General features: G+C 48.9%; 1 protein-coding gene across 2 annotated transcripts in view; it reads right to left on the reverse strand.

Annotated features, from left to right (window-relative positions):
• Obscn (obscurin, cytoskeletal calmodulin and titin-interacting RhoGEF) overlaps nt 1-12102 on the reverse strand; it is a 147680-nt gene that overhangs the window by 118184 nt on the left and 17394 nt on the right. For both annotated transcript variants that reach the window (XM_076542423.1, XM_076542422.1), the window contains 3 exons: nt 11405-11680; nt 9150-9425; nt 1872-2147 (listed from right to left, as the gene is read on the reverse strand). In XM_076542423.1, the coding sequence (XP_076398538.1) occupies nt 1872-2147; nt 9150-9425; nt 11405-11680 (828 nt within the window). The remainder of the gene's footprint in view (nt 1-1871; nt 2148-9149; nt 9426-11404; nt 11681-12102) is intronic.

Here is a 12102-nt window from a genome sequence, read left to right on the forward strand (position 1 = left end):
TGCAGGCTCTGTACTCACTGAACTCAGAGAAAGGCCCTGTACCTCTCTCAGCCTAAAAACCACAGTTCATCCACACATCCCACCACTGCTTCAGGGGCAGTTAAGGAAGGACAGAATCATTGGTGAAAGACTGCCAAATAAACACTTTATATCAGTAACTCACTATTGGCAAGTGAGCCACCGCCCTGTGAGCTGCTCGGTCCTTTTCATCTGCAACCACAAATCAGATTCAAGGGGGGGGGGGAATTCTCACATAGAAGATTTCAGCTTGGACAAGGCTCAAGCACAGCAGTAAATCGCTTGCCTAGCATGCACCATCAGGGTGTGCACACACAGACACTGAGAGAGAGAGAGAGAGAGAGAGAGAGAGAGAGAGAGAGAGAGAGAGAGAGAGAGAGAGAGAGAGCACAGCACAGCACAGCATGTGTCTACCACTCCACAGATCCTCGTGTGTTCCACAAAGAATCCAGGAACATGGGTCTAGAAAAGGGCAGCAGGCCTGAACTAATGCAGGAGCTAACTTATGTGGGCTATAAGGGAAAAGAGCCCACGGTGAATACGAAAGTCACTCCTGACCATCCAGAGACTGGAAGTTAACTAAGAACAACCATAGTGCCGGGCAGTGGTGGAGCACACCTTTAATCCCAACACTCGGGAGGCAGAGGCAAGTGGACTTCTGTGAGTTCGAGACCAGCCAGAGCGAGTTCCAGGACAGCCAATGCGACACAGAGAAACCCTGTCTCAAAAAAACCCAAAACAAGAACAACTTCGGTTACTTCTTGACAGCTGTGAGAACGGAGAGCTCTTAGGGGAGCAACTGCACTGGAGACAGGTCGGAGGACATCATCGCCAGCTATGTGACTTACGGGTGGCCAGGCCTTCGAGGTCAGTAGGAACAAGCAGGAGTCAGAGATGGCAGAGGAGGGGCTTCATCCCCTAAGTGGACAGGCACTACACCAGATCTCTCTGATTGGACCAGGAGACCAGGGACAGGATATGGGGCTCTCTAATTGGTTGGCTAAAATATAATTGCCTCAGTCTTTGCCCAGTTTCTGCCATAAGTCCCATAAAAACTTCCAGACAAAGAAGTTCAATGTCTTTTCTTCTCTTGGACCCCCTCTCACTCTGGGAGTGGGGGGGGGTCTTTCACTTTTCCCTAATTTCTCTTAACAACCCCTGCTTCCAATTAGCTTGTTCCCAAGAGCGTCCAAATCTCTTGTTTTCACTGGCATGAGTCAACAAACCAAGAGCCTTTGCCTCAGGTTGACTTTCGCTGGCCACTGAGTTTCTGGTGCCTTATGTCTCTGGGTCAAGCAGAACGGGACTGAGAAAGGTCTTGTTCTCAACCCTGCATTAGTACTCATGGGGAGGGAGGAGAGCATTCCAAAACACCTAACTGAACCCCCAACAGCCCTGGGTTCAGTGTTGCTAAATGACCATGTGACTAAAATTCTTCCTCACCCTGGCTGAACATGAATTAAAATTTCTCCTTAAAAGATGCCTCATGTGGGACTGGGTGAGACCATAGAGAGCTGTGGGAGAGACCTCAAACAGAGACACTGATCATCTCAGACCTGCACACAAGTAGGACTAGAGTCCATGGCACCAAGGAACACTGGTAGAACCTAAGCAGGTGCCGAGAACACGAAACAGAACGTTACAACATTAAGACACCTTGTGTGGCACACAAGAGGCCCTGGCCAAGCTGAATGAACACATATCCACCAACTGCACCTGGACCAGACACAGGGATGAGATTGGCAGAGGATGAGACAGGCAAAGATGATACTCAGTGGGAAAGGCACCAGGACCTTCCTTGTCACAACCAGGCTCATAACATTTGCAAATTAATTTAGTGTCTCAGCACCCACCTGTGACGTCCAGACGGAAGGAGACCCTCTGTCCCCCGGCCTCACAGCTGTACTCCCCAGCATCCGCCTGGCCCGCCTGCTGCACCACCAGCCTCCTCTCACAGCCCGAGGCCTCCACTCGAACCTTCGAGCCAGAGCTCAGCTTCTTCCCTTCCTTGAACCAGGTCACCTCGGTCTGGGCCTGGGCCACCGTGCAGCTCAGTGTGGCACTGGCCCCCGCCTCTGCCTTCACCTCACTGCGTGTCTGCTGCTCCTTGGCAAACACCACCTTGGGCTCTGGAGACAAGGAGGGGCACACGGTGAGAGATACAATATGTTACCTATTTCACAGACACTGATTCTCCAGGGTTCCATAAATTGTGTCCTTGGGGTCATGGACATCAGGTGTCCAGTGAGACGTTACACACATCTTCACAGATACAGTTTCTTTCGTCTCAGTGACTCAAGTGTACATTTGGAAGTTATCCTGACTCGAGAGCAATTTCAAAGCCAGAGGAAAGAGGCTGGGGTGTTCTAGCTCTCTACGTATGTTTACTGTCTCTGCCATGTTAGTGGCAGATCCCCTTGCTCAGTGATACATCCCAGAGCTGGCACACCGTGTGCTCTGTGGACTATAGCCTCCAGTCTCTGCTGGTTTTATCCACACATAAAGCACACACAAGCTCCTGTTCCACTCAGTGAACTTCAAATGTACCTCTCCCCATAGAACCCAAACCTATGAACAAAAAGAGCATCTTGGCTCCCTATCCACACTAACTGCCAACACACAGGCAGGCAGGCAGGCAGGCAGACACACACACACACACACAAACACACATGCACGCACACATACACACAGACATACACATAACACAAACACATATACATACCACAAATGTGCACACACACAGGCATACACAAATATGCACACGCATAGGCACACACACAGGCACACACACAGGTGTACCCACACAACACACACACACACAGACACACACACATGGCCAATACTCTGATTTCTGTCACCACCAGTTACTTCTGCCTGGCCTCTGACTTCACACCCTTTAGGCCAGTTACATGCTCCATAGCGATGCTCTACTCAGTGACGGACCCCAAGATTACAATAACGGTCCCTTAAGGTAGTGTTGCCCAGCAACTTCACAGCTGTCTCCGTCTGTGTGACTGTCCTCTGTGGTACCCACACAATGGGAAAATCACCCAACAACAAATTCTTCATCACATTTATTATATTGTATTCTGGTGGGTTTGGGTGCTTTCATTTGGCTTATCTAAAGGACCCATCCATGCTACATATCATTTGTTCATTTAAGCCAAGCATTGTGAAACACAAATTTTACATGGGAGGCAGAGGCAGGTGGAACTCTGTGAGTTCCAGGCCAGCCTGAACTACACAGTGAATTCCGGGCCAGCCTGGACCACACAGTGAGTTCCGGGCCAGCCTGGACTACATAGTGAGGCCCTGTCTTTTAAAAAAAAAGAAGCTTGTTCCTTCAAGCTGCTCCATAGGGTTGTGCTGCATAAACACCACACTGGATGGCTTTTCTGTTCCTTCTTAGGGTTCATTGGGGTTGTTCACCTGGAGATACAATCAATAAAGCTGCTACAAACATACTTGGGTGGCTCAATGGTTAGGAACTCAGTCTACTCTTACAGAGGACTGGAGTTCAGTTCTTCGCGCCCACTGTGGTAGTTGATTGAGAATGGCCCCCATAGGACTGAAAACTTGGTCCCCAGTTGGTGGAAGGACTTGGGAAGGATTAGGAGGTGTGGCCTTGTTGGAGGAGGGGTGTAGCTCCCACATTCCCAGCGTGTCTCTCTCACTTTGCCTCTGAGCTGCTCCAGCCAACATGCCGGCTGATTGCTGCCACACTACCCCACCATGATGGACCAATTAAATGCTTTCTTTTGTAAGTTTGTCTCAGTCATGGTGTTTTATCATAGAGGTAGAAAAGTAACTAGTACACCCATGTTGGGTGACTAACAACTGCCTGGAACTCCAACTGCAAGGGATCCAACACCCTTCTCCCACCTCCTGGACCACCTGCACTCATATGCACAGACCCGTATACAGGCATATACATACACATAAACAAAAAGTTAAATGTCTTAAGGACATCCTTGGCTACATCTTTGGTGATGGAAATCAGCACAAAGGGCTCTCCAGCTTTCAGGGATATTGCACAATTAGCAAGTTCTCCATCTCCACCCCCACTCCTGACATCATCCATGTTCTTAAACTATGTATGTTTCATCCATCTCTAGTGAAAACCTATGCCATATAGCACCAACGTCCATGATTCTGCTCATTGCTACATCTGTAAGATGCTTTAATTTGATTTGTCCAGCCAGGCAGTAGTGATGCACGCCAGCCTGGTCTACAGAGCAAGTTCCAAGACAGGCTCTAAAGCTACACAGAGAAACCCTGCCTCAAAAAACAAAAACCTAAATAAATAAATAAACAAACTTGATTTGGCCTTAAATTGGAAAAGACATTTAGTTACATTAAATTTTAAATGAATATTTAATTAAGGCAATTTACGTAGGAAATGCTGCAATTTTTTTCCATTAGCACAAAACCTTCACAGGCGAATGTTATGTAAGGAAAATGCAACCCCAGGCTATGGGAGCACTCACTGATTTAGTCATCACTTCCACAGCCCAGGTGAGCAGAGGGCCTCCTGAGGGGCCACAAGAGCTGGGAGGTCCGCAGTGAGCAGCGGAGGTCACACTTCGCCTCGTGGCTGGGGCACAAGCTAATACCATGAAGAGGAGGGTGCACCGGTCCATGAAATGAGGTTAGGATCAATGTTGGCATGGCAGAGGAAGCAGGTGACCGAGCCTTGGTGGTGAGGGAAGACCTTGGTGTGCAGTGGTATTTAAGGGACACACAGCCAGACAAGTAGGACACTGACGTTCCAGAGATCTGCACCCTTGGTAGGAAGTATGGGCAAGACAGTGGGAGCCTGAGCTGTGGCACACAGAATGCCCGGGAAAGGTGTCTGTCACACCAGGCTACTCCCACCCCTGCTTTTCCATGCTAGATAGAGTCTGACAGTGAAACGCAGACCTGAGAGTAGGCACAGGGTTTCTATAAGAAACAGGAGGTGGGAGGGTTCAAAATGTAAGCAAACGAACAGGAAAAAAAAATCAGTGAGGTGGCTGACATCTCCTATAGTCCGAAATCAAATGCATGAGGTCAAAACGCCAATGAACCAAGACAGTGTGGGGCTAGGGCCGACACTCTAGCACTTTGCCTTCCGTGGTTGATGAGTTATGAAGCTTCCTAAGAGGCTACAAGGCTACCTGAGTCAGTGTGTGTTGCCAGAACAAAATGCCTGAGGCTGGTACTTCACCTAAACAAATCAATAAATACAACGGGTTTGTTCGGTTCATGAAAGGCTGAAGGAAACATCCCTGGCACCAGCTGTGCTCTAATGAGGACCCAGGGAGGAGAGCAACAGTGTCAGGAGAGTAAGGAAAGGGACATGAGAGGTGTCACACTCACTCAGGAGAACCCATTCTCATAGGGACCATTCCAGTCCCACAAGACCTGGCCCGTGGCATTCAGCTACTTATGAAGCTAGACGCTCCATGGCCCCTACCTCCCATCCGGGCCACCCTGTAAATGTCTCACCATCTCAACCCAGTAGGAACCAAATGCCAGCACACGTGCCTATATGAGAAGCCAGCCATCCAAACCCGAGCAGAGGCCAGCAGAATCGCTCTGAGCTGACGGGTGGCTGCAGGGGTCCTCAGGGGACTTTGCCCAGGACTTGGATAAATAAGAGCCAGGCAACTCTGGTCAAGCTGTAGCAGGCCTGGAATGACTCCAATACTGAGTGTTCCCCACCTGCCCAGCTGTTATGGAATATTTAACCCTGTAAAGGTGTGTTACATTTGTTTATGCTGCCTTTGTTAACATTGTAAAGATGTGTTACTTTTGTTTATACTGTATTTGTTTAATTATGTAAAGATGTGTTGCATTTGTTTCACCTTGCCAGCCTAAGGCACCTGATTAGTTTAATAAAAAGCTGAACAGCCCATAGCTAGTCAGGAGAAAAGGTAGGTGGAGCTGGCAGGCAAAGAGAATAAATAGGAGGAGGAATCTAGAGAAGAGAGAAAAAAAGAGGAGAGGATGAAGGAGAAAAAGAGGGAGACTTCCAGGGAAGCAGGAAAAGAAAGGCATACAGAAAAAAGGTAAAAGGCCCCAAGGCAAAAGGTAAAGAGCAGCAGGCTAATTTAAGTTAAAAGAGCTAGCCAGAATCTAGCCTTGGCTAGGATGAGCATTCATAGCTAATAAAAAGTCTCCATGTCAAGCAGGGCGGTGATGGCATACACCTTTAATCCCAGCACTAGGAGGCAGAGCCAGGTGGATCTCTGTGATTTCAAGGCCAGCCTGGTCTACAGACTGAGATCCAGGATAGGCACCAAAACTACACAGAGAAACCCTGTCTCGGGGGAAAAAAATGTCTCCATGCCATGATTTGGGAGCTGGTTGGTGGTCCAAAAGAGAAAACCTGGTATACCCTAAATAAAGGGACTAGGGGATAGCATCATAATCAACAGTCTGAACATAAAATGTGTGGAAGTTGATTTTAAAAATTTATCTGGCACACCAGGACAGAAATGGATATGAGAAACCCCCAAGTGCAGAAATGGTGGGGTCTGGTGGGGATGGTAAGGTCATGGGCTCCACCTTCAAGAATAGCAACACCATTCATTAGAGATGTCAGACAAGGGCACAGTCCTAGAGGGACGGAAAAACCAATGTGGTGATGTTACCGAGGACGGAGCTCAGCGGCAGAGGATGGAATTAGGTTGTAAAGGGCCCTGGGTTCAACACCAAAGAGTGTGTGTGTGTGTGTGTGTGTGTGTGTGTGTGTGTGTGTGTGTGTGTGTGTGTGTGTTAAATCAAACAGAAATTGTAAAGCTTAAAAATGCAACAATTGAAAGTAAACCTCCTTCCAGTGGTACTGGCAGACATTACATGTACTACAACATAAGATTAGTGAGTTGGAAGATGGTCCAAAAGAAAATATCCAAACTAAAGCAGAGAGAGGAACGTGATAGAGCGGGGAGAAGCATGTGTATAACAACAAGTATAAGAACATGAAGCCGGGCGGTGGTGGCGCACGCCTGTAATCCCAGCACTCGGGAGGCAGAGCCAGGCGGATCTCTGTGAGTTCGAGGCCAGCCTGGGCTACCAAGTGAGTTCCAGGAAAGGTGCAAAGCTACACAGAGAAACCCTGTCTCGAAAAACCAAAAAAAAAAAAAAAAAAGATCATGAAAGGGTCTACCAGAGTAACAGGGGTCCTTGCAGGGATAGATGGGACAGAAGAGCCAAAGACCAAGAATGCCCACAACAGAGGAGAGACATAAGCCCATAGGCTAAAGATGCTCTGGTCCCCCGATATCAGGCAAACCACACGAGGTCCTCACTGTAACACTACCGCCTTAATCAAGGTGTCGACTGCTAGAAGACACGGTGACCAGAAGCAATCTGGGGAGGAAAGGGTTGATTTCAGCTTATATGTCCAGATCACAGTCCATCAGGAAGGCAAGTCTGGGCAAAAACTTAGGGCAGGAAGCTAAGGCAGGAACTGATGCAGAGGCCATGGAGAAGGACTCTTCATGGCTTGCTCAGCCTGTTCTCTCTCTCTCTCTCTCTCTCTCTCTCTCTCTCTCTCTCTCTCTCTCTCTTCTCTCTCTCTCCCTTTCTTTCTTTTTTTTGTTTCTTTCTTCTTTCTTTCCTTCAACTGTGTAAAGGGTTTTCTTTCAATGTATAAAACTAGACAAAAGTTTTAAAGATTTTTTTAAGATTTATTTATTATGTATACAGCATGTATGCCTGAAGGCCAGAAGAGGGCACCAGATCTCATTACAGATGGTTGAGAGCCACCATGTGGTTGATGGGAATTGAACTCAGGACCTCTGGAAGAGCAGTCAGTGCTCTTAACCTCTGAGTCATCTCTCCAGCCCTAGACAAAATTATTTAGTGGATTTCACAAGTGATTCCTTCACTGTCCATTGAGGTCAAGTTCAAGATTTCTAAAAATATCCCTTTCTCAAAGAAAGATCTTTAATCAGTTGTGTTATCAGCATACGATTCTTTTATCGCTCTTTGAATTAAAGACACACACTCAGGACAACTTCAAAGTTCCCCACCAGAGGATCTCTGGCGGTTTATTCAAACAATTCACTTGAGGAGCCATTTTAAATAGATCTGCCTCTCACTTGCTGACACCCCACTTCTCCTAAGAGGGAGTTAATGCCGTATTCATCCCTAACATGCCCAGAATGCTAATCTGTATGTAGGACATGCCAGTTTGACACTGAAACAAGCATCACAGGGATCGTCAACTCCAACCTCATGTTCAGGCTTCATTACCACCACAACCGGCCCTGGGAGCTGTCCTGTGTGTCAAAACTCAAACCCAACCATCAGTTCTGGGTTGCAAAAGAGGATTTACTTGTGCACCTGTTTTCCATGCCAGCCTGCTTTCTTACACACCCCGGGACCACTCGCCCAGGAGTGGTACTGCACACAGTGAGCTGGGTCCTCCCACATCAATCACTAACTAAGAAACTGCTCCACAGACCTGCCTACAGGCCAGTCGTATGGTGACATTTTCTCAACTGAGAGTCCTTCTGCCCAAATGACTCTGGCTTAGGTCAAGCTGACACAAAACCAACCAGCGCAACTGCCAAAAATCAATATTTTCAAACAAACAGAAGTTTCGAGAATCCACACACCAGGAGACGTATTACAGCAGACACCGGGGGGCAGAGGTCTTCAGGGGGAAAGGAACCCTAACCCAAACCCTGGCTCTGCAACTGTCTGGCTAAGCAAATCAAAGCTCCTCCATGCCCATCTTAAAATGGGAATAGTCAGGATTCTTCCTCATAGAACTGTCACGAAGTTCAAGATCTTTTAAAAATAAGAAGCACTTTACAAAATCAAGGTCCCCGAATGTGATCAGCAATTGCCAGCAATGACTATAGGCGAAGCTGAGAAAATAAGTCACAAGGCAGTGTCTCATCCTAATCCCTAATATGCACACTACAGAACATTTTTTAAAAAGAAGAAAGAAAGCCGGGCGTTGGTGGCGCACGCCTTTAATCCCAGCACTCGGGAGGCAGAGCCAGGCGGATCTCTGTGAGTTCGAGGCCAGCCTGGGCTACCAAGTGAGCTCCAGGAAAGGCGCAAAGCTACACAGAGAAACCCTGTCTCGAAAAACCAAAAAAAAAAAAAAAAAAAAAGAAGAAAGAAAAACCCACCTGTGACGTCCAGACGGAAGGAGACCCTCTGTCCCCCGGCCTCACAGCTGTACTCCCCAGCATCCGCCTGGCCCGCCTGCTGCACCACCAGCCTCCTCTCACAGCCCGAGGCCTCCACTCGAACCTTCGAGCCAGAGCTCAGCTTCTTCCCTTCCTTGAACCAGGTCACCTCGGTCTGGGCCTGGGCCACCGTGCAGCTCAGTGTGGCACTGGCCCCCGCCTCTGCCTTCACCTCGCTGCGAGCCTGCTGCTCCTTGGCAAACACCACCTTGGGCTCTGGGGGCAGACAGTAAGACAAAATCAGAAACTGTTTGAGTCATGAAAGTCACATGGAGAAAGGGCCTGGGTGAGGCTGCTGGGGCGGGTGGGGGCAGGATGAACACCCTGCAGGCTCTGTACTCACTGAACTCAGAGAAAGGCCCTGTGTACCTCTCTCAGCCTAAAACCACAGTTCATCCACACATCCCACCACTGCTTCAGGGGCAGTTAAGGAAGGACAGAATCATTGGTGAAAGACTGCCAAATAAACACTTTATATCAGTAACTCACTATTGGCAAGTGAGCCACCGCCCTATGAGCTGCTCGGTCCTTTTCATCTGCAACCACAAATCAGATTCAAGGGGGGAAATTCTCACACAGAAGATTTCAGCTTGGACCAGGCTCAAGCACAGCAGTAAATCGCTTGCCTAGCATGCACCATCAGGGTGTGCACACACAGACACAGAGAGAGAGAGAGAGAGAGAGAGAGAGAGAGAGAGAGAGAGAGAGAGAGAGAGAGAGAGAGAGAGAGAGAGAGAGCACAGCATGTGTCTACCACTCCACAGATCCTCGTGTGTTCCACAAAGAATCCAGGAACATGGGTCTAGAAAAGGGCAGCAGGCCTGAACTAATGCAGGAGCTAGCTTATGTGGGCTATAAGGGGAAAGAGCCCACGGTGAATACGAAAGTCACTCCTGACCATCCAGAGACTGGAAGTTAACTAAGAACAACCATAGTGCCGGGCAGTGGTGGAGCACACCTTTAATCCCAGCACTCGGGAGGCAGAGGCAAGTGGACTTCTGTGAGTTCGAGACCAGCCAGAGCGAGTTCCAGGACAGCCAATGCGACACAGAGAAACCCTGTCTCAAAAAAACCCAAAACAAGAACAACTTCGGTTACTTCTTGACAGCTGTGAGAACGGAGAGCTCTTAGGGGAGCAACTGCACTGGAGACAGGTCGGAGGACATCATCGCCAGCTATGTGACTTACGGGTGGCCAGGCCTTCGAGGTCAGTAGGAACAAGCAGGAGTCAGAGATGGCAGAGGAGGGGCTTCATCCCCTAAGTGGACAGGCACTGCACCAGATCTCTCTGATTGGACCAGGAGACCAGGGACAGGATATGGGGCTCTCTAATTGGTTGGCTAAAATATAATTGCCTCAGTCTTTGCCCAGTTTCTGCCATAAGTCCCATAAAAACTTCCAGACAAAGAAGTTCAATGTCTTTTCTTCTCTTGGACCCCCTCTCACTCTGGGAGTGGGGGGGGGGGTCTTTCACTTTTCCCTAATTTCTCTTAACAACCCCTGCTTCCAATTAGCTTGTTCCCAAGAGCGTCCAAATCTCTTGTTTTCACTGGCATGAGTCAACAAACCAAGAGCCTTTGCCTCAGGTTGACTTTCGCTGGCCACTGAGTTTCTGGTGCCTTATGTCTCTGGGTCAAGCAGAACGGGACTGAGAAAGGTCTTGTTCTCAACCCTGCATTAGTACTCATGGGGAGGGAGGAGAGCATTCCAAAACACCTAACTGAACCCCCAACAGCCCTGGGTTCAGTGTTGCTAAATGACCATGTGACTAAAATTCTTCCTCACCCTGGCTGAACATGAATTAAAATTTCTCCTTAAAAGATGCCTCATGTGGGACTGGGTGAGACCATAGAGAGCTGTGGGAGAGACCTCAAACAGAGACACTGATCATCTCAGACCTGCACACAAGTAGGACTAGAGTCCATGGCACCAAGGAACACTGGTAGAACCTAAGCAGGTGCCGAGAACACGAAACAGAACGTTACAACATTAAGACACCTTGTGTGGCACACAAGAGGCCCTGGCCAAGCTGAATGAACACATATCCACCAACTGCACCTGGACCAGACACAGGGATGAGATTGGCAGAGGATGAGACAGGCACAGATGATACTCAGTGGGAAAGGCACCAGGACCTTCCTGGTCACAACCAGGCTCATAACATTTGCAAATTAATTTAGTGTCTCAGCACCCACCTGTGACGTCCAGACGGAAGGAGACCCTCTGTCCCCCGGCCTCACAGCTGTACTCCCCAGCATCCGCCTGGCCCGCCTGCTGCACCACCAGCCTCCTCTCACAGCCCGAGGCCTCCACTCGAACCTTCGAGCCAGAGCTCAGCTTCTTCCCTTCCTTGAACCAGGTCACCTCGGTCTGGGCCTGGGCCACCGTGCAGCTCAGTGTGGCACTGGCCCCCGCCTCTGCCTTCACCTCCCTGCGAGCCTGCTGCTCCTTGGCAAACACCACCTTGGGCTCTGGGGATAGACCAGGACACACAGGGTCAGAGACACTGTCTAGGTCAGGAAGGGCACAGGGAAAGAGCTGGCTTGGGCAATGGAGGATGGAACTTTCTCAGCCTTGATGTGGAGACTATGATCCTCATCACAGCGTGCAGCCTCCTGCCTCTGCTGGCTTCGCTCTGCCAACACCATGGCACTCAGAGCAGACGGCTCTTCGGGAAGATCACTCTTCCCACCCTCCCTGTCAGCCCTGATGTCAGTGCTATGCTGACCGCATGATATGACCTACGGGTTTATCTCCTTTCTCTGGTCTCTAAAAAAAGTCTCCATGATCATGGAATAACTGGTCCCAGTACTATTTGATGCTTTCTCAACAAAATTATTTGAAGATTTGGTTGCTATTCCACTTATTTAAAGAACATAAGATTTATTGAATT

Source organism: Peromyscus maniculatus, chromosome 8, assembly GCF_049852395.1.
Source record: "Peromyscus maniculatus bairdii isolate BWxNUB_F1_BW_parent chromosome 8, HU_Pman_BW_mat_3.1, whole genome shotgun sequence".
NCBI classification, from domain to species: Eukaryota; Metazoa; Chordata; class Mammalia; order Rodentia; family Cricetidae; genus Peromyscus; species Peromyscus maniculatus.